Source organism: Canis aureus, chromosome 20 (genome assembly GCF_053574225.1).
Source record: "Canis aureus isolate CA01 chromosome 20, VMU_Caureus_v.1.0, whole genome shotgun sequence".
NCBI classification, from domain to species: Eukaryota; Metazoa; Chordata; class Mammalia; order Carnivora; family Canidae; genus Canis; species Canis aureus.
This window is the reverse complement of record NC_135630.1, coordinates 34,261,432-34,284,332: the sequence shown is the minus strand read 5'-3', so window position 1 is coordinate 34,284,332 and position 22,901 is coordinate 34,261,432. Positions and strand designations below refer to the sequence as shown.

General features: G+C 38.7%; 1 protein-coding gene across 7 annotated transcripts in view; it reads left to right on the top strand.

The window, feature by feature from the left end:
- The window catches only part of LOC144291661 (uncharacterized), a 183,451-nt gene that overhangs the window by 142,006 nt on the left and 18,544 nt on the right, over positions 1–22,901 (top strand). For 4 of the 7 annotated variants that reach the window (XR_013359038.1, XR_013359036.1, XR_013359041.1 and 1 more), the window contains 2 exons: positions 6,999–7,067; positions 22,565–22,694. Coding sequence is in view for 1 of the 7 variants with exons in the window: in XM_077861337.1 (XP_077717463.1) it covers positions 6,999–7,067; positions 22,565–22,694 (199 nt within the window). In the remaining 6 variants the exon portion in view is untranslated. Of the gene's footprint in view, positions 1–6,998; positions 7,068–19,777; positions 19,846–22,564; positions 22,695–22,901 lie in introns of all 7 variants that reach the window. The other 3 variants (XR_013359040.1, XR_013359039.1, XR_013359037.1) reach the window with 2 other exon arrangements.

The window sequence follows — 22,901 nt, the reverse complement described above, 5'->3', positions numbered from 1 at the left end:
TTATTCATGAGAGACACAGAGAAGAGGCAGAGACACAGGCAGAGGGAGAAGCAGGCTCCCCACAGGGAACCCAATGTGGGACTCGATCCCAGGATCCCAGGATCACAACCTAAGCCAAAGACAGATGCTCAAGGCCTGAGCCACCCAGGTGCCCATGAAATTTTTTTTAGAGATTTATTTATTTATTTTATAAAGAGAGACAGACAGAGAGACAGAGAGCATGGTGGGTAGGGCATCTCAGAGCCCAAGACGGGGCTCAATCTCACAACCCCAAGATCACAACCTGAGCTGAAATCAAAAGTTGGATGCTTAATTGACTAAGCCATCCAGGCGCCCCTAAAATATGAACTCTTATGTGTCTGTTTTCAATCAAGAGAATGTCTGCATCTTGCACATTCATGTTTTCACATATGTTGTTAGTTGACAACCTTTTATTGCTAAGAGTTTTCCATCAAATGAATATATAGCAGCAAATTGTGTTTACTCATTCTCTTGTTATGAACATTTGGCTCATTTGTAGGTGGGGCCATTAAGAATAAAGCTCTATTAGTCTTGTAGAAGTTTTTGTGGACATGTTTTTACCTCTCTTGGAAAAATACCTAGGAGTAGAAGCACTGAGTCTTAGGGTAGGTGTGTTTAACTCTGTGAGCAGCTGCCAAACTGTTTTCCAAAGTGGTTGTACCATTTCACAATTTCAACCAGCAATGTAATAAAGTTCTGTTTGCTCCACATTCTTGTCAACATTTGGCTTGGTAAGTAGCCTTATTTATCGAGGAAGGGGAACATTGCAGTGACTAGGAAATCATATCTCATTGGGGATATAATTTGCATTTCTCTGATGATAATAATATTTGTCACTTTTCTATATTATTATTGTCTTATTGTATATATTTTCTTTTGTGAAGTGTTCAAATATTTTTGGCCATTTTGATTGGGAGGGATGTTCATTATTTTATTGTGCATAAGTAGTTCTTTGTATATTCTAGACATTAGTGTTTTGTCAGATATGGTACGTGTACTGCAAATTGTTTTCTGGGTCTGTGGAATGCCTATTAATTATCTTTATGGTTGTTTTTATTGAGCAGGACCTATTAAAATATTTTGCTATTTAAAAAATTAGTTTCATTGTTGCCTGATAATTCTGGATGTAAATCCTAAAATTAATGTCTGCCAGTATTTCAGTTGCTTTTTTATTATCTGAACAGTGTCTTACAAAGAGCAAAATTTTTTAATTTTGATGAATTCCAATTTATCAATTTGTTCTTTTATGAATTGGGCTTTTGGTATCATATCTAAAAAATGTTTGCCTAATTTAAGGCCACAAATATTTTTCTTCATGTTTTCTTCTGGTGTTTTTTTTTAGTTTTTATTTTTATATTTAGAACTACGACTCACTTTGTGTTAATTTTTGTATATAGTACTGGTACTGTTGGTGTGCAATCTCCCCAGGAGTTTTCTGAGTGTCATCTGAAACCTATCCCCATATGAAGAGAGTGGGGAGAGAAGGAGGAAAGAGCAGACCACTTCAGACTGGTATGTGACAGATTTAAAAAGCAGGGAAATGTATATAAAAATCTTGTCTTGGGTTGCCTCTGCACAAGTCCACCAGAATCTTAAAAGTTTCCAAAGAGGTTTTAGGTGGGCCTAGTCTCATACCCAGTCCAGATGGCCTCAACATCACATTTCTATCCTAAGGTTGTATCCTTGGAGCAGCTTCTAGGAGCCAGGAAGGAAAGTAGAACATACATTCCAAGAACAGAGGAGGGCCTGGGGAGCTTCCAATCATCTGGATCCAGCTCTTGGAGCAACTGGTGGTCTCACTTTCTTGATGATACCCTCCAATAGACACAAAGAATAGGTTAGAGTTTTATTTGTGTTTTTGTTTTTCTGGTTTTTGTATTCTTTTGTATACGAGTATCTACTACTACCAGCATCATTTTTTGAAAAGACCATTCTGTGTACTGAATAGCCTTTGACTCTTCCCTGAAAATCAATGATGCTAAATGTTTGAGTCTACTTCTACAATCTCCATTCTGTTTCATTGACCTATTTGTCTGCATAGAGACCAATACACAGTCTTGATTACTATGAGTTTTGAAATCAGGTAGTATTAGTTTCTCAAACTTGAGTTTTTAAATTTTTTTCAAAATTGCTTTGGTTATTCTAGTTTCTTTACTTTTCCGTATAAATTTTTTTTAATTTTTATTTATTAATTTTTATTTATTTATGATAGTCACAGATAGAGAGAGAGAGAGAGGCAGAGACACAGGCAGAAGGAGAAGCAGGTTCCATGCACCAGGAGCCCAACGTGGAAATCGATCCAGGGTCTCCTGGATCGGGCCCTGGGCCAAAGGCAGGCGCCAAACCAAACCGCTGCACCACCCAGGGATCCCTTTTTTAAAAATTTTTTTTTTATTAATTTTTATTTATTTATGATAGTCACAGAGAGAGAGAGAGAGGCAGAGACACAGGCAGAGGGAGAAGCAGGCTCCATGCACCAGGAGCCCAACGTGGGAATAAATCCAGGGTCTCCTGGATCGGGTACTTTTCCGTATAAATTTTAAAGTTAACTTGGCAATATCTACAATAAAAGCTTCCATGATTTTTATATATAGTTATTCCATATATTTTGTTAGGTCTAACCATAAATATGTGATGTGTTTTGAATGCCAAATGCTACTTTTTAAATTTCCCATTTTCTATTATTTGCTGCCGGTATGTCTGAATAGCATTTTATTTTATATGCTTTGTATTTATAAAACTGAAGCTGTGACAAACTTGCTAATTCTAATAGCTCTTTTACAGAGTACATTACACTTTCTACAAAGTTGAGGTCATCAGTGACTAAAGACAGTTTTATTTCTTCTTTTCATTCATGACATCTGCCATATTGCACTGGCTAGAACTTTCAGCACAGTATTAAATAGAAATGGTGAGAACAGATATCTCTGACTTGTTGCTAATCTTAGGCACAGGGCATTTAGTTTTTATCATTCAATTTGATATTACTATCATTCGATTTGATTTTCTTAGGTGCCCTTTATCAGGTTGAGGATGTTCTTTTCTGTTCCTAATTTGCTAAGAGGTTTTATGAGGAATGGGTATTAGAATTGCCAAATGGTGTTTCTCCATATGTTGAAATAATTCTTTTTTAGTTTAAGATGTTTAAATATATTGATTGATTTTGAAATGTTAAACCAATTTTGTGTTCCTGGGACAAATTCACTTGGCTATCATGTACTATTCTTGTTATATATTGTTGGATATCATTTTGCAACAATTTTGTTTAGAATTTTGGCATCTGTATTCATGAGGGATACTGGTCTATAGTTCTTTTTTCTAGTAATATCTATTTTTGGTTTTGGTATCAAGGTAATACTGGCTCATTGGCATATAAGACAGCAGATATCCTTTGACTCTTCAATTTTCTGAAGAGTTTGTACAGATTCGATACTATTTCTTCCTCAAATGTTTGATTTAATTTATCAGTGAAGTCATCTGGGCCTAAGGCATTCTTTATACCAGTACAATTTCTTGAATAAATTTATGGCTGTTCAAATGATCTGTTTCTTTTTGAGTGTGCTTTAGTAATTTGTGTCTTACAAGAAATTTGTGTATTTCATATAACTTGTATCAGCATAGAGGTGACTTATTTTGTAATTATTCTTTTAATATCTTTAGAGTCAATAGTAACATTACTTCTCTTTCTCCTGCTTTGTTAATTTGTACCTTTTTTCTATTTCCTCATCAGTCTGGCTAACATTTTATCAATTTCATTGATGTTAAATAACTAGCCTTTGGAGTTTTTTCACTTTCTCTTATTTTTCTGTTTTATATTTCATTTTCATCTGTTCTGAAATTTATTGTTTTCTTTCTTCTACTTACTTTGGTTTTAATTAGCTCTTTTGAAAATGCTTTCTCTGGCAAACTCTGAGGACAGAATTTTGAGACCACTCTTTTTTTTTTAATATAGAGATTTAGGGCTGAAATTTTCTCCAATACTGTATTAGCAGCATACCAGAATTACTTATATGTTGTGTTTCATTTTCAACTCAGTTAAAAGTACTATTTTTCATATTGGTATTTATTCAGAAGTGTGCTATTAATTTCCCATTATTTGGATATATTTCAGAGATTTTTTTCTGATTTTGATTCTAATTTAATTATATTGCAAAAAAAAATCAAATTTTTACAACTCGAATCTTTTTAAGTTTATTGGGAACTGTGTTATGGGCCAGAATATGACATAATTTGGAAAAATGTTCCTGTACATTTGAAAATTAAGTGTAATCCACAGTTGCTGGGTGGAGGTTTTGGTATATGCTAATTATAGCAAGGTGACTAATAGCTTTTAATATCTCCTATATTTTTATTAGTTTTCAATCTATCAATAGCAAAAGAAACACATTGGAATCTACAATAATAGTCAGTTTTTCTATTTCTCTGTGTACTTCTATCATTTTTTGCTTCATATCTTTTGTAACCGAGTGCATAAACATAAGCTATTATGTTCTCTTCATTTATTGACTCCTTCATCTTAATGAAACAGCTTTTATTCTTTTGCTCTGAAATCTATTTTTTTGTGATATTAGTATTGGCACTCCAGTATCTTTTGGCCAGTGTTATTATGACATGCTTTTTACCATTATTTTGCCAATATTTATATATTTGTAATTAAAGGGGGTTTCTTGAGGTGGTTATGTTAGTTTCCTAAGAATGATTACCAAAAGTTGGGAGGCTTAAGACAAGAGAAATTTATTCTCTCACTATTCGGGAGGTTAGAAGTCTGAGATCAAAGTAGCAGCAGGGCCATGCTCCCTCTGAAAGCCCTAGAAAAGAATCTTTCCTTCCCTCTTCTTGGCTGCCAGTTCTTATCATCTCGTGGTTTATAGCCGCATGGCTCCAATCACTGCTTCAAGTGTGATTTTAACTAATAACATCTGCAAAGACTCTTTCCAAATAAGATTACATAGGTACTGAGGATGCATCAACATATCTTTTAGGGGGGCATATTCCATCCACAACAGTCTACCTTCTGACCCCCTGAGATTCATGTACCCTAAGCAAGTGTGAAACCCAGTGTGGTAAATTCCATTAGGCTTAAATGATTGTGAATTATCTGTGTCTTGGTGCTCTGCCTTTTTTTTTTTTTTTTTTTAAGATTTATTTATTTGTTTATGAGAGAGAGAGAGTGAGAGAGAGGCAGAGACACAGGCAGAGGGAGAAGCAGGCTCCATGCAGGGAGCCCCACGCGGGACTCGATCCCGAGACTCCAAGATCGCGCCCTGGGCCAAAGGCAGGCGCCAAACCGCTGAGCCACCTGGGGATCCCCCGGGGCTCTGCCTTCTAGGCCCATAGAGGTCTGGCAACCAAGCCCATGGAAGCCTTATCAGCCTTGCCAGCCTCTGAGCCATGCTTGTAGTTGTCAATCCCTCTTCATTCAAGAAAAGTTCAAGTTCCTGATCAATTAATGTTATTAGCATATTTCCTGCTTGCAGAATTCCAGATTCTTATAGCCTTCCTTTGTTGGTCTCATCTGTGGCCCATGTAGTCCTAATCTTTTTTTTTTTTTTTTTTAAGATTTTATTTATTTATTCATGAGAGAAAAGAGAGAGAGCCAGAGACATAGGCAGAGGGAGAAGCAGGTTCCCTGGGGGGAGCCCGATGTGAGACCTGATGCGGAGATCCCAGGATCACGACCTGAGCCAAAGGCAGACACTCAACCACTGAGCCACTCAGGTGTCTCAAATATTATTTATTTACCCATGTAGTTACCAGCTTCAGGGACACCACTTATGCTCCTTTAATTATGAGATTTTCCAGTCAGATTGGTGGGAATAGGTGTTTTTATTTCTGGCTCCTTATCGGTGCTTGACACTTAATTTATATCCTTTCTCCTGCCTTGAGAGTTTCCTCACATGCACTTGCTGGTAATACTCTGCTGAATTCTTGAGGGAGGCATTCTGCAGATTTAGAGACCTTCATCTCTGCATAGAGCTTTCTCCTCTCTGACCAACTCTGGGCATCCTGGTCATGTCTCACTCAGCTCTTTCTCCTCAACTTAGGGAATCAGCAGAGCTCCACCTGGATTTCCTCTCCTTGCAGCATGACCTGGACAATTCCTCAAGACAGTAAACTGGGAAAATCTTAGGACTTCTTTCTTTTGTTTCCTGTCCATCAGAGATCACAATCTATTGTTGCTGGATGTCCAGTGTCTTGAATATTGCTCTTTTATGGATTTTTGTCCAACTTTTGTGAGCTTTTTTCATTGGAAGGGAAATCAGTTCCTGTTATTTTTATCTTGGTCATCAGAGGAACTTTAGTTCATTTGCATTTCTTTTTAAAGTTCACTTATTATTGTTACTACTTTTTTTTAGTAATGTCTACATCCTACATGGGCTTCAAACCCATGGCTCTGAGATGGAGAGTGGCATGTCCTCCTGACTGAGCCAGCCCGGTGTCCTGGTCCGTTTGCATTTTTTATAATTATAGTAATATTGGGTTTAAGTCTAATATCTTGTCATTTGTTTTATGTTTATTTATAAAGTTTCTCCATGTTATTCTGTTCCCTCTTTCTCAGATTATTTTGTGTTGGTTCTTTCTAATATTCAATTTTATAACTTATACTGATTTTTTATATTTGGCTTTTTATGTTTTGTTTTTCTAGTTGCTCTAGAGATTAAGGTACACATCTTTAAATTATCACAGTCTGCTTTCATATAATACTGCTTCGAAATCACACTACTTCATATATATTGTGAAAATCTTACAACTGATTAATTCCATTTATCCCACTGCCAGCCCTTTGTGCAACAGTTATTTATATTTTACTTCTACAAATATTACACATTCCATAATATATTGTTATTATTTTTGTTTTTATGGTCATCGGTCTTTAAAATCTTTTTCTCTCTTTCTGTCACTAAAATCATTAAAAATATTTATTTTATGTTTACACAAATATTTTCTTTATTGATTTTATTTATTCTGCCTTGCAGGTATATGTACCATTTCCCTCTGATGTGAAGATTTCTTTTAACATTTACTGTAATTCAGGTCTTCTGGAGGTAAAAATCTCTCACGTTATTTTTATGAGCATATTTATATTCATGTAGTGTCATTGTTTGGCTTTGGTATAAGGGTAATACTTGCCTCATAGAATGAATAAGGAAACATTTTCTCATCCATTTTTTTTATGAATTAGAGAATTTATCAAATTTTTTTTTTCCGGAGAGCCCAGGTAGTTCAGTTGGTTAGGTGTTCAACTCTTGATTTCAGCTCACGTCATGATCTCAGGGTTGTAAGATGGAGCCCCACATCAGTCCTATGCACTGGGCATGGTGCCTGCCTTCTGTCTCCCTTTCCCTTTGCTCCCTCCCCACCAGTCTCTAAATAAATAAATACTTTTTTTCATAAATAATAATTTTTGCTAACTATTCTTTAAATGTTTGGTAGGATTTGATAGCGGAGGCATCTGCTCATAGGCTTTTTTATTTTGGAGGTGTTTTTATTAATGATTCACTCTTATCATAGGTGTGTTGAGATTTTCTACTTCATTTTTAGTCAGCAGTTACTTTGTGTGTTTAGAGGAATATGTCCATTTCATCCAAGACATAAAACTTGTTGGTATACAGCTGTTCCTAGTATTATTTTATACTTTTTATTTCTGTAAGGTTAGTAGTAATGTCCCTCCTTTTATTGCTGATTTTAGTTATGTGTGTCTTCTCTCTTTCATTTGTAAGATTTTCCAGTTTTCAGATCTTCAAAAAAAAAATTCCAACAATTTTTTATTTCACTGATTTATAAAACAAGGAAAGATGAAGAAAATAAGCAGAAAACCAAAGAGAGAGAACCCACCTCTCCCAGTGGCTCAGCACTTAGCTACATTTGTACTGACTAGGCATTAGTCCAAGGTGAAAGCTTAAACTTATCAGGCTTTTACTGATCATGCATCTTGCCCTGGGCATACATGTGGCTTTCTAAATTCCCCACCACACACGGCTACTTCTGAATGCCTTAATTTACCAAAGAAAGTCTACCTGGCTTTTGCTTTGGATCTCATGCAGCCTATTGTGTAGCCTGATCATAATCTTTAGCCATAGAAATCTAAGAATTGCTAGTTTGGCTTGCTGGGTTTTTTTTACTTGGTTTGGTTTGGTTTGTGTGTGTGTGTGTGTGTGTGTGTGTGTTCCAATACTCACTGCTTTTCTAGTCTGAGTCTGACTTAGGTGAAACAGAGATGAGCCCCTCACATCATCTTTCAAGTAGTCCCAGGAAGGTTAGAAGTTACATAATATTTGCAAATTATCTTTCTCTATCTAGAACCACAGAAAAGGGGCCACAGGGTGAATTCAAGCTACCACTGCTTTAAGACCAAGGCCAGTGCTGCACCAGGGGTGGGGCAGTAGTGAGGCTAAGGGCAAATCAAATTGTCACAAGACATGCCTATCACTTTGAAGTGCCTTTTTTTTTTTTGCTTTGATGTTAGTTTGTCTCCTATAAACTTTTGACTGTTTTCCAGAGTTCTAGTAATTTCTGCATGTTCTTCAATGTTGCCATGGGAGATGAGAGGTTAGAGCTGCCACTATTTTGCTCCTGTCTGGGTCAGAATGTTCTTGGTTTTATCCATTCAAATGTTTCTTGGTCTTGCTCTCTCCTTCCTCTCCCTCTGAAACTCTAATTGCACATGTGTTAGGTATTTGATGTTATATCTCAGATCTCTGATGTTGTGTATATTTCACTCTTATCTTCGTGTTTCAATTTTGATAGTTTCCATAGATGTGTTTTCAAGTTCGTTGATATTTTCCTCTCCTCTGTATAGTTGGCTGTTAAGCTCAATACATTAATTCATTTATTATATTTTTCACTTCTAATACTTTCATCTGTTCTATTTTTATTGTTTCCATCTCTCTGCTGAAATTTTCCATTTCTTCATATATTGGTGTCCACACTCTCCACTAGATACTTTAGCATTTTTATGGTAATTATTTCATCATAGTGATTTTTTTAGAGGTTTTATTTATTTATTTGAGAGAGACTGTGAGACAGTGAGTATGTGCAGGGGGAAGGGCAGAGGAAGAGGAAGAGGGAGAAGCAGGCTCCCAACTGAACAGAGAGCAGAGCCCATGCAGGGCTCTATTCCAGGACCCCAGGATCTTGACCTGAGCTGAAGGCACATGCTTAACCAACTGAGCCACTCAGGCACCCTTCATCATAGTGATTTCTGACGGGATATTTTCCCTTGAAATTTATGGCTTGCGTGTGGTCTTTGTCTGTGATGACCAAACTTGGTTTCCCCTATTTTGATCTCTAGTGTTCTGAGGACTTTGGTTTTAACTTGCTGTCAGGCTTTTGTCTTCAAGTTGTTCTGTAAGGCTGTGTGGTGTTCCCAAGTTTAGGGTCTGGGATTTACACTTAGTGAGATTTCCTTCGTGCAACATTATAGATGTGCACCTCAAAACCTTCTCTGACCTGTGTCTTTCCCTATTCCCTGTACACGCAGCCCTTTTAGACTGGTATAGTTTCTTACTTCAGGTAGTAAGACACTTAATTACTATGATATTACTGGATTAGATATACTGGTTCATCCTTTTTATAAGCCCTGGAATAGGAGTACCTGGTTTTAACTCACATCTTTACTTCTAAGAGCTGTTTGATTTGGGGAAGATTACTCCACTCCTTCAAGCTGAGTTTCATTTATAAATAGAAATAAGTTCATCAATCTTGTAGAATCGTTGTGAAGTTTAAATACAGCACAAAGAAACATGAAGCCTGGCATTCACCAGAATCATTAAACTGCGCTTGTTATATTTACTTTGTGACCATAACCTCATTGAGTTTTAATCTTTATATGAAACATGATTATTATGTTGTACAATAATAACATTGCTTCAAGTATCTTTCTGTATCTAATAAGGTGATGATTGAAATTGGCAACACAGTTTACAAATGACAAATGTTATCCTTATGTGGGTAACATTCCCATAAAAACCTGGAGATGGGTGTGGTTTTCCATTCTCTGGATGAAGAAACTGAGCCAGGAGAGAACTACTATCACTAATGAGTAGTCTGGGACAGGTTGTAAACCAGCATCCCTGTCTCTTTAATCCTGGTCCTGTGCTTTTTGCACTGCATGATACTAAATGTAGGAGCCTGTCTAGAGGAACTCGCCCATCTCCATTCTTCAGGCCAATATACACAAATGGTCTCATGATTTCCTTTCATTTCCCTTAATGCATTATAAACATTGCTGATGCGCTGTTTTATGTCCTTCTCAGCTGTATTTCTGAGCATTTTTTCATGCTGCATTTCATTTCATCATCTCTTGTCTCTATTTCCAAATGTAGCTATTTGTTCAGCCTGGTTTTGCTCTGTGAGGTGTTATTTACAATACCTACTAATTTAATCCTTGTTCAGGGAAAACTGAGGAGCAATTTGCATACTTTTGCAGGTCGTTGAGAATTCAAGCCTGGAAGAACTCACTTAGGACTAGAATCCTACTCTTTATTTGATCAGTGTCTCTCTCTCTCTCTCTCCTCTCTCTCTCTCTCTCTATATATATATACAAACACACACACACACACACACACTATATATATATATATATATATATATATATATATATATCTCCTCAACTACAAAACAGAAATGGGTAAACATCATTCCCCAAATGGTGATTGATTGCAAGCACTATTTGCCATACATCTAACATTAAACATATTCCCTAATCACAGACTCAAAGCCAATAGTGTGTGACAGGATTTGAGAATAGCAAAGCTAAAAGGGAAGTGATCCAGCTATCCCTCTGGAAACAGCAGGTAAAACTGACTGAGTGGGTTGCAAGGAGTTATTTAGCACACGTGGCATATGGGCGGACCCGGAACTGGTGGCAGCAGAATCCACGTCCACTGCAACCCATCCGCAGACCTTACAGGAAGACATCCTTTTGGGTTGCTGGGTTTTGACTTCATTCTTGTATGATTTCCCTGCCTGTGTCTCCATCTGGGTGGAGTTGGAGTCTTTATCAAAGAGAGGGACACTCTCAATACTCATTTCAAGTATTGAATCCCTCAGGACCAATGTCATTTAGAAGCTATACATTGATGAAGTATTTCAATTATTTCAATTAATTCATAGAATTTAACATTTGATTCAAATATATATTTATTTAATTAGAAATAGGGTACATTTATGGGAAGAGCTTAGCCTTCAGAAAGATTCTGAATTTCTGATTTTTGAAGTTGGCTACTACTAATGAAGCCAGCACTCAAGCATCTGTCTTGTCACTCAGATGAAAAAGAGCGAACTTTAGAAGTAATATCATCCCCAGGCATGGCTGAACCTGCCAAGGGACATGTAGGCCTAGGCTTAAGAGGTAGAATCATTTGCTTATCATCAAAGGAATCTGTGGGACAAGTAGTTCATCAGTACTACCCTAGAGACCTAATGAAATCTTTAAAAGACTAGGGCACCTGGGTGGCTCAGATGGTTAAGCTTCTGCCTGGCTCACGTCATGATCCCAGGGTCCTGGGATGGAGCCCCACATTGGGCTTCTGGCTTGGTGGGGAGTCTTGTCCTTCCCATTCTGCCGGCTGATCCTCCTGCTTGTGTTCTCTCTCTCTCAAATAAAATCTTAAAAAACAAACAAACAAACAAAAAAGAAACCTGAAAAGACTAAACATATTTTTTAGATACCAAGTCTCTTGAGATGGAAAAGACCTCTGGGAAACTTTACCAAGCAGCCTCAGAATGCTTGTATGACCAGTCAAGGGTGTCTACCTTCTCAGGAGACCCCTGCTCCAAATTTGCCAGTAAAAACCCTCACTTACAAACCATCCAGGAGTTTAGGACCTTTTGAGTGTTGGCTCCCGGTTTTCCTGGGTGGTGTCACACCATTAGTAGCTTATCTTCCTTCCCTGCAAAAGCTTGCTGTCCGTTTTTGTTGGCTTGCTGAGCATCAGGAGCATGAATTCTCGTTGGCTCAGTTACACCAACAAAATCAGTATTTGCTACAATCTTTTGCTCATTAATTATCAGGTATTCTACTAAATAGTCTATATGAGTGAGGTCAGTGAATTGTCAGGATAAGCCTCTAACTTGAGATTTCGGACAAGTTACCTGATTTCTCTGCTATCAGTGCCTCTCAGAAAAGTAGGGATATTAAGATTTGCCTTTCCTTAGTAGGAATTGGTGAAAATAAAATGAAATTATTTTTATATAAAGCTATTGAATGGTATTTGGGTACTTACATAAGACATTTTTATTATTTTTTTACTTCTGTTATTTAAAAAAAAAACATTTTAAAAAAGATTTTATTCATTCATTCATGAGAGACACCGAGAGGCAGAGACACAGGCAGAGAGAGAAGCAGGCTCCTTGCAGGGAGCCCAATGAGGGACTCGATTCCAGGACCCTGGGATCATGACCTGAGCCGAAAGAAGATGTTCAACCCCTGAGCCACTCAGGTGCCCATTTTTAAAAATTTTTATCCAGTAACTGACAAGCCAATTTAGTATATCCTGTTCATTTTATATATTTTCTAGGCTTCATAATTTTGATCATGTTGGATTTTTCTATCTTGAACATTCATCCACTTTTCTATCAAGATGTCTGTGAACCTATTCAATACTTCAAACCCCAATTCAAATGCCTTTAGTCTTGAAGATTTTTTTTGATTTTCCAAACAAAGTAATTTCTTTTTTCCTTTGAACAATCATTGCTTTTTAATCTCTGCTGTGACAATTGTTTTCTACTGTGAATTACTGCTCTTTGTGTTTCTCTTTTATTGGTTCTTGTAGACGTGAACCCCTCAAGGCCAAAATTATGCCAGGTATATATTTTTCTCTCTCTCTCTGGATTAGAAAACAGGACATTATAATTCTCAGTAAGTGTTTGATAGCATTGCTGAATGAGTTCCCACTTTATCTAGCACCAGGAAGGGTTATGGGACAGCAAGATTTTTTCTGACTATTGGTTTTGAGATAAAATGGATGAGTATTCAATAAGACTCTCTGATGTTTGTTGAAGCTCTGTAGTTTGGCAGTTGCCTGAGGGCCACAGGAGATGTTTTTGGAATACTTCTTCCCTTGGTCCCGAAAAGGGCTGCATTACAGTCATTTTAGTTATGCAAATGTGTGAGAAAACTGCTTGGAAGGAGAGGTTAAGTATTTTCATTAGTCATGCAAATTGGGTTCATTAGCAAGATGGTGCCCCTGCTGAGTCAGGTAAATTTATTGTGTGTATTTTGCTTTTTCCCCCTAAATGTGGATTTAGAGAGCAGTGTCTACAAAGTGTTGCTTCTTTTTGGGAAATGTTTCTTTTCTGTCAAAAAATGAACCAGGGAAGCATCTTTAGAAGATGGCAGAAGAAAGTGTAGTCTCAGTTTTGCTCTGGAGCACTTCGGGGTGGCGGGGGGCGGGGGGAGGGTAGTTGGTGGTTCATTCCCGCCTACCCAGATTTGTTCTATCCATAACCTATAGGAGATCCTTTGCAGTGAAACCCCCCCCACCCAAGGGATACTCTTCAGTGAAAAAAAATCCCTGATGCTGAGAAAAACAAAAACAAAACTATTGAATATTTTGTGTGCTTTATTTGGGCCTGAAGGGAGTGCCAGGGTGGGGTGTGGCCCTTGCCTCCAGCATGAGGGATTGCTTGTTGTTAGTTGTGCGTAGAAGGGAAGCACATTCCCTGACCTGGGAGGCATTTGCGTTGAGGTAAGTGGTATGAAGAAGATATTCTCGAGGCTTTTCCTGAGAGTCAACAAAATGAAATGTTAAATCCTTCATGGGGGTAGTGGGGGTGCATAGAAAAGGTCCAGAGTAATGTGGTTTTGGAATATAGGTGAGGTTTGGTGGGGTGAGATGGCCAAGAAAGAACTCTCGAAGACGTCTTTGGTGCACAATGGTTTTAATATGGGAGAGCTTGGTTCTTGTCTCATGGAGTCAAAGAATGAATCTCAAAGACAACAGAGAGTGAGCAAAAGCGATACGAAGCTAATGAAGCAGAGATACAGAGAAGCTCTCAGAAGTGACAAGGGTCCTGACAGGGTTGCTATGGAGGGCTTGTAGGTTTGGTTTTTATTGAGAGCCTAATCAGGGAACCTGATCCATTTTGCACCAAATATGTTAAATTCTTTTAACATATCCATCATATCACCTTTGAGTAGGAACTTGTGATAACATCTTTAATGGCTCTCTTCCATTTTAGTCTGATGATTTTGTTGGTTACCTTAGGGCAAGGTGGTCTGGCTTGCTCCCTTATCTCTGGTTTCCTTAAACCGCAACATTTTGGGGATTTTTGTGAGTCTGCTTCCGTGGCCCCCTACCTAAAGCTGCCAAACCCTATTTGTCCCCAACTTAGTTTTATGAAAGCGTGGGGAAAGGACCCATAGGCAGAAAGAACTGCGTGTGAGATGGTGTTTGGCTGCCCAGGAAAGCTCCAGAATAGAATGAGTTTTAACTCAGCGTCAGAGATTGTGGCTGATGCTCTGGATACTGGAGTCCTGGTAAGATGACACCAAGAAGAAAAGAGGAGAAAAGCCAGAGAGCAGACTTCCAGGGAATATGTGGCTTCACACTCCTTCATGGAGTCACCACTGCCAATGCATCTGGGTATTTGTTTTTGCAACTCTGGTCATACTTTCTGGTACTGTGACAGTAATTTATTTCAAGTGTTCTTCAGTAGAGCCTAAGAAGCAAAGGCAAAATCAGTGAATCTTAAGTCTTGTTGTTTCGGATATAGAAACCTTTCATAGAACAGAATAGAACAACAACAACAACAAAAGGAAATAAACAAATAAGACCTCATCACCAGTAACAAAACAACTAAATCCACCAGAAGGATCATGACCTTGAAAGAGAAATGGACTGTTTTCCATATTTGTGCTAGATGTCTGTGATACTCAGTATTAACATTTAACATTTATCTTTTATTCAGCTTTTGTTACATATCTTTCAACTTTCAATAAAGGTGGCATTTTTTTCTGGGAAATACTGTACCCAGCTATTTCTGACGTTTCTCTTATCATTTTTGAACAAGTATCATTTTACAGGAAAGACACCAAGGTTCTAGTCTTAGCCCTGCTATTGTGCCAAGCATTTTATACCCATTTTTTTTTCCCATTGAATGTCCCTAATACCCCTGCGAAGTTGGCATTGTTAACGACACTTTATGTTTGAGGTGACTGAAGCTTAATGGTGTTCAGTAACTGGTGCAGACTGAATTCACAGATGGCTAAACTGGACCCAAAGCCCAGTCTATTGGCTGCCACAGTACATGTTTGTAACCCCTGTGCTCTATACCTCCTGGGTAAGAGCACTTCTTACTCCAGCCTTTGTGATCCTAGAACAATCAAGAGACATCTTGGTACTGGAGGGTTATCTACTCTCAACCCAAACTTTGTGTCACATCTTTGGATCTTCAACTAATTATGAATGTTTTGATTCATAAAAGTCATTCATAATGATGAGGGAGCAGAAGGCAAGTTGAGGACAAAGCACAAGCCGATATCCCACAAACCACTCCCCCCCCCCCACACACACACTCCTGGGTGGGATGTGTGTGACATTCCTCCAAGAAGCTCCCAACAATCTTAATGCATTGCTAGAGTGAAAAATAACCTTAGCTTGATTATGACAAGGCCTCCAATATCTTATAGGTCCTCTTTAGCAACTGAAAGTTCTTTTGAAAACTTCCCTTCTCCTTATCTCCCCCAACTCCCAAGTATATAATCAATCACCCCTCACAAGCCAAGGGCAGCAGCTCTTTCTGCCCATGGATCCTGTCCCAATGGTTTAATAAAACCACCATTTTGCACCAAAGACATCTCAAGAATTATTTTTTGGTTGATGGCTCTGGACCTCAATCCACCAAACCTGACTTATTATATTCAAAAACTACATCAATAGTTTTGGCTTTTTAGGAGGAAATTTGTATTTTGAGTAGATACCTCTTGAGGATCATGATTGCGTTGTGATGGGATCTAAAAAATTACAATAGCTTCTTGTGCCCAAGATTGCGAATCCAAGAAACCACCGAGGAGTGAACACCGATGCAAACACACGAGGGTTTATTTACAAGCTTGAGCTTGGGTCCAAGTATACCCGACACAGCGGAGCAGGGACTTGGACCCCGAGGTGGGTTCCAGCTTAGTTTTATGGGCTGGTCTAGGGGACCTCCAGAAGGGGTGGAGGAATTTCTCAAGTTCTGTTTACATTCTGATATGGGGCTTTCAAGGGCATTGAGCTCTGTTCTTATTCTAATATGGGACTTTCTGCCACTGGCATTGAGCTCTGTTCTCATTCTAATATGGGGCTTTCTAGGACATTAAGCTGTAAGCTGTTTTTTTCCTGTAACTGAAGTAAGGTAAATTTCAGCTCTTATTCACTGGGGCCTGGGATGGCTGGACTTGTGCTAATGCTGAACTTAAAGTGGAATGGCCTTAATTTTCTCAGCCTCCACAAGCTAAGCCTTTATACATTAGGAAAGTACATAATTATCTTCAGGAGAATGAGCTAATGTGTTCGGGAAAATCCATATATATCATTAACATTATCCTTTACACCCAGACATTTATTATTATGTAGACACTATTGTGCTTTATTTCTTTGAAGATCATCTTTGAGAAATGTAATGGTGTTTAGAACTAACAATATTTTCCCAAATGTTGTGAACTAAAGGGCCACATTATTTACCTTAAGTCAAAAAGTAAAAATTTTTGTTTTCTGCCAGTTTTTAAAAAAAGATATGACCATTTATTCAGCACCTACTTTATAGTATTCTAAAAAAAAGATCTATTCATTTTAGAGACAGAGCACAAGAGGGAGGGGCAGAAGGAGAGGGAGAAGGAGAGGGTATCTCAAGCAGACTCTATGCTGAGCCTGCCACGGGGCTCAAGTCCACAACCGGAGGTTACAACCTGAGCTGAAACCAAGAGTCTGATTTGTAATCAACTGCAACTGTGCCACTTAGGCACACCTACTTTGTAGTATTTGATAACAGAAAAAGAAGAAAGAATAATAAAATAATACTGAAAACAATACAGCAGTGAACATTTGTTGAAGGCTTATGATATGTCAAGCTTTATATTAATGGTTTATATGTGTTATTTGATTTTACTTTTATAGCATTTCTAAGAGATAGGGGCTATTGGAACCATTTTATAGTTAGACCAAATTTTTAAAGATTATTAGCTTGTCCAAATTCACATAGCTTAGAAGTAACAATTCCACAGCCCATGATTTTAGCCATTAAGCATATTGCCTTCTATAGAGAAAGCAAAAATATGATCAAAGGATTGTGTGGTACTTTATGATTGAGCTGCCATCTTGAAATTTTAAGTGGAAACCTCACTGGGAGATATTTTCAATAATTAAAATACACTTAATACAAATTTGGGATGTGTTAATATCATTGATCATATATTGAGGCTGCTATAAGTATTTGTCAATCAAATAATGAAAAAAATAGGGAAAGACTTTTCCTGTCAATATGAAAAGTGAAGCAAAAGGTAAGAGAAAAGGAAGGAAAGGCATAGAGAGAGAATATTTTCTCCCCTACATTGTATATTATGGGCAATGACATATATATTCAGTTTTTACAAGGTTTGCATTTCATCCTTGGTTTATGTTGTATTATGATCACATGGAATGCCTGTTTATGTTGTTTGAAATTAATATATAAATCATACCTCCTAATTTGACATCAACTATAGTAATAGTAATAGTTGATGGAAAATAATAACGCTCTGGATGCCTTGTTAAGATTATTTCCAATTATCCAAACCCCTACCAGGGAGCTATGCCTAGTTCTGTTTTACAGATGAGGTTAGCTAATTTGCAGAAGTATCCAGAACAAATGAGTAGTAGAACTGAGCTGGGATTTAACAGCTTTCAAGCAAGCCTAGCCTCCTTCTAGGGCACAATGCCCCTCCACAAGGAAAGCCCAGCATCACCCCTGGGAGGGGGTAGACATCTTCGAAGAGCACCCAGCTCTTTTTTGAACAATTGTGTTAATAATCTGGCAATTCACACTTTTCCAAATTGTTACTCTACTTGGATGCAATCAAAGCTCTTAGGAGGCTTAAGCCTGCGGCTGCCTGCTTTTTGTTGCTGATTACAGAGCTCCATTTTCCCTGGGTTCAGTTTAGCCTTGGATGCTTCATGCTCCCTGGTCATGCCCACCCTTGGCCACTGGGCAGCCTGCCAGGGAGTTGCTGCTGCTTTGCCTTTGTCAACTCTTCTACCAGATTGTACACTGAGATCACTCTTGTGTTTTTAACCTTTTTATGAAGAGGATGATTATTTTTTAGGGCAATAAAATGTATAGAATTGGTACTCTTTGGAAATTAAAAGTCTCATATTTTTCCCTCAAAGAAAATGAACTTTTTAGAGAGGCAAGGACATCCTCATCTCACTGCTCAGACTTTAAGTTGGCTATACGTATAAACAAGCTATGGGGCAAAGGAGAATTCCAATCAAATTCCATGAAATCTAGACATATATTCAATACATTTTTTTTTTTTTTTTTACGTGACAGGCATTATTTAAAGTTCAAGAAACAGCAACTGAACAAAACAAACAGCATCCTGATCTCCATGGAGAGTATGGCTGATGAGGGCAACATACAATAAACACATAAGCAAATAAATTCACAATATAATGTCAGATAATAATAAATACTATAAAAATGTGTCAGAGTTAAGTGGATATGGGAATATGGTTGCAAATGTTACATTGGTGGTCAGAGAATGCCTTACTTTTTGATCAGAAGTTTCCATAGTCAAGATTTATATATGAAATTGTTTTCCAAATGTTAGGTTAAGTATAACATAAAATGAGGGAAGAGAGAATATCTCAGTCTCTGAACCAGTTCCTCACTTCTGACATGATTCTAAGGGCATTTCAGAGCTCTTGCAATTTTTCGTGTCTTCCACCCAGCCTGTTTTCCAGAATACTTTGCGTTAGTGCCGAGTGCAGGGCTTTCTTAGAAATTTTTCTTGGGGGATGGGTCTCATATCTAAAATTATTTCCCTGGACCAAATATGCATTTCAGGGGGAAAGAAAATGAGCTCCAAAGCAGAGAAGTAACTTCGTCAAGGATGCCTGTGCTCCCGGGGCGAAGGAAGCCTCAGGTTGAGGTCCCTTCCATATGTGCTGCACAGTGGGCCCTTGGTCCTGGGGTAGGAGACCGTGCAGCACTGAGAGGGACCCAAAGCAGCTGTGAGGCAATCTAGTGTGTCCTGCCTGGGGAGGGCTGAGTCCCCAGTCCCAGCAGAGTTAACCAGCAGCTGTATCAGGACTTTCTTGCCTAGGGCTCAGCATTCTGCTAGGCCGGGGCTACAGTTCGGGTGCGGCCCAGCGCCCAGAGCACCAGCTTGTGCCTCGGCCAGAGCCAGAGCATAAGCGCAAGCAAATGCCTAACGCAGAGCAAAGCAAGGGGCAGAGGGGAACAGGCCTGGGGCCCACGGCAGATACTTCTAATTTCTGTGATCCCCCAAGTGCCGGAGCTGGCAGACAGAAGACAAGGAGCGGGGAGGGGGAGGCCTCCTTTCGGTGAGGTCGTCCCCCACCCCCAGACCACGACTGGGGCCCCTGCAGGGATCTCAGGGGATCCACCGCAATAGGCAGGCAGAGAATGGTTTTCTTCAGGAGGAGCGCAGGGGAGTAGGCAGGGAGCGTGGAAGGGATGCTGTCGGTATCAAAGCAGCAGATATGAGTGGGAGTTATCCTGGATTTCTTTCCCCTTTCTGTTCTTAATCATCTTTTCTTTTTCCCCTCAGTGAGGATGCTAATATTGTGAATACCTGGGCGTTCCAGAAGAATCAGTGGAGATTCAATAAAAGGAAATGTAATCTGGGGTGAAAAATAGCTTCCCTTCACTCGTGTGTGTGTGTGTGTGTGTGTGTGTGTGTGTGTGTGTGTGTAGGTGAGTTAATGCTTTGCCATCTATGGGGCAGTGTATTAAAAACAGGATAAACACTGAGCTTGGACTACAGCCCATTCCATGAAAGTCTTGGCTCAGCCACTAGCTTGCTGTGGGTCTTGTGTAATTCAGCAGCACCCTGGGGGTTTGAGTGCTTCTGTATAAAATGAAGAATAATTTAACTAATAAGATCTCTAGGCCTCTTTACGGTTTTAAATTTTCACTTATCAATTATAGTTTTAAAAGTCACCTTTCGGGATGGTAGCTGGGAGGTCACATCATAAATCTAGACATAGGAAGGTGGCATGATTTGAAAAGTACTAAAAGCATTGCATTCTCCAAAGTATATATTTTTATATATACATGTACACACATCTTCATACTACAGACAGATTTCATTCTATCATTAAAGCCACTCGTGAATCTCCATTCTAACAGCTTGTGACTGTGGCCTTGTTAGCATTGCTTGATTTCTGCAAGACTCTATTTTTCTTTCTTCTTTTCCTTCATCATGGGAATAAATATTGCCTGCTTTACAGCTTTTTTATAGGATTTAAATGAGAAAACTAATGTGAGAAACAAAGGTAAAAGACAAATTATTAAATTTCCTTACTACCTTGAAACAGGCAGAGCGACATTCCTCTAGGGACTCAGCTGTCTTGATGTTAATAGTTTGCTAAGGGCAACAGGTAACCTTAGCCCAACCCCAGGATCCTGTAAGCCTACTTTAACATATAAAAATTTCTTTAAAAAAATTTTTTTTTCTTTAGAAATTTCCTTTATTCTCTACTGCCATAAGATGCCTATTGGCATTCATCCCCCAAGCATATGGGCCACAGATATACATCTGAAGGGTCTCATGAAAGGTTTTATTAGACAGTAATAAATGACCTTTTCCCAACAATAGCTAGTCCCCTCAAGGTCCTGGAAACCTTGCTTCCAGAATTCCTTAGAGCTTTACCCTATCCCTAATCCCCTCCTAATTTAAGAGTATATAATGGGCCACTCCTCTTGATCCCAGTGCAGCTCTTTCTGTCCACAGGGTCTGTCCCCATGCTTTAATAAAACGACCTTTTTGCACCAAAGACATCTCAAGAATTCTTTCTCATTGGCTTCAAATCCTAACATATTTTCTTCCATCAAAAACTTAGATAATGCTAGTTCTTTCACTAGCATTATCTAAGTTTTTGATGGAGGAAATCACTGGAAATGATTTGATGGGTTATTATGCTATTCTTCCAAAGTCATTAGGAACTGGAAGTGATTTTTTTTTTTTTTTTTTTTTTTAAAGCTTGTCTTTCACACACTGGTGTTGGCTAGATCACAGAACATGAGCTTGTCCTCATGAAGGATGCGTTATCTGTGTCAGCCCTCTTCAATTCCAATTTTATCACCACCTTGAAAATGTTTGTTACTTGCTAACACTGGAAGGTGCACGGCGATGACCCCACTGACTTGAAGCCTTCTGAAGGCTCTATCTTCCCTGCTGGCCTTCCGACATGATTGATATCCAAAGATGTCAGTCCAGGATGTCCTTGCTTTAAGCCTACACAACCGGAAAAAAAAAAAAGAGAGAGAGAATGAGAGAGAGAGATTTCTGGTTTGTTTCCTCAGAGTTAATTTTCTAGATTGAACATCCATAGCTTGGAGTGTCTTGACTTTTTTGGAATTCGGAAGTTAGGAGGAGCAGAATTTAAGGTACACTCAGATATAGTTGGAGGTTTTCTTTAATCTTCCAAATGCAGAGTCTTGAATGTTTCACTCCATACCTCAATCCCTAATTTATGAGGCTTTACTTCTCAGGCAAATGTCCCAAAGCAGAGATGCAGTGGGCTGCTGATTCTTAACAAGATGGAGCTAGTCATAGGGACACATGGACACATGTGGGGGAAAATACTAGCTCAGGAGCCCCCTTGACTTGAATTCTCTCCATTGCTTCCTTTCTGTGTAACCTTGGGCAAGGTTTATATGCAATCAACCCGACTCTCAGTTTTCTCTTTGGTAATATGAAGATAACATCTCTTAATATGATTACTATATTAAATAGAAAAAAAAAACCTTATAGAATATACCTAGTGTTCCTCTATCACAGCTATGAGTTGTATATTCTTGGTGCTTTACACCCACTGCTTCCTGATGAATGAAATGGGACCACACATCAGAATACAATGTCAGCCAAGAAATCAGAATCTTAAAAAAAAATAAAAGAAATCAGAATCTTTCCCATGGTTCAGGAATCAGAGTGAAGGACCATGAACACTGTTTTGTTTGTTTGTTTGTTTTTTGTTTTTTGTTTCTGTTTTTGTTTTTTTGAGAAAGAGGACATTTGCCTGAGGTTCAGCTGAAATGATTGCATTTGTAATGTTTCCTGCTGCTAGGGCCTCTAACCTCCAGGATCTTATCCTCAAAAAATCAGTTCAACCAGATCAGCCAAATCTGGAACAGAGAAAGTCGCTTTCCTCTTACTGGAGTGTCCTTTGGACCCGGACGTGCCACAGAATGTTTATTAATCTGTAGCATTTTTAGGAATTACGCTCTTTGTTAAACCCACCATGGTGCTGGGGGCGTGGGGTGGGGCTGGTGATTCATTAATTCATTGCAATGATTTGTCCTAATTATTCTAATTACTGCCTTGTCTTCTCAGACCAGCTGGTGCCTAGAAGTGGAGGGTAAGTCACCAGCCCTGAGCATGGAGGTAGCTACAGAATCCTGGGTGCTGGACCTGCAGAATTCATGGATATGGGGTCAGGAGACCCTCACTGCTGCTGCTAAGTGTGAGTTGCCTGTGCTACTGCTTTAGCTTGAGTGTGGGTCGCTGGAATTTTCCACCGTGCCTCTTCTAACTTTTCTGGGGAGAGAAGAGCCCTGATCCATGTTGCTTTTCCCTGTCTGAATGGCTCTTAAACTTGGTCTGGCCTTCTAACAACTGTTGATAATAAATAGATCTATCACTTAAGAGCACACTACCAAGTGCCATCCTC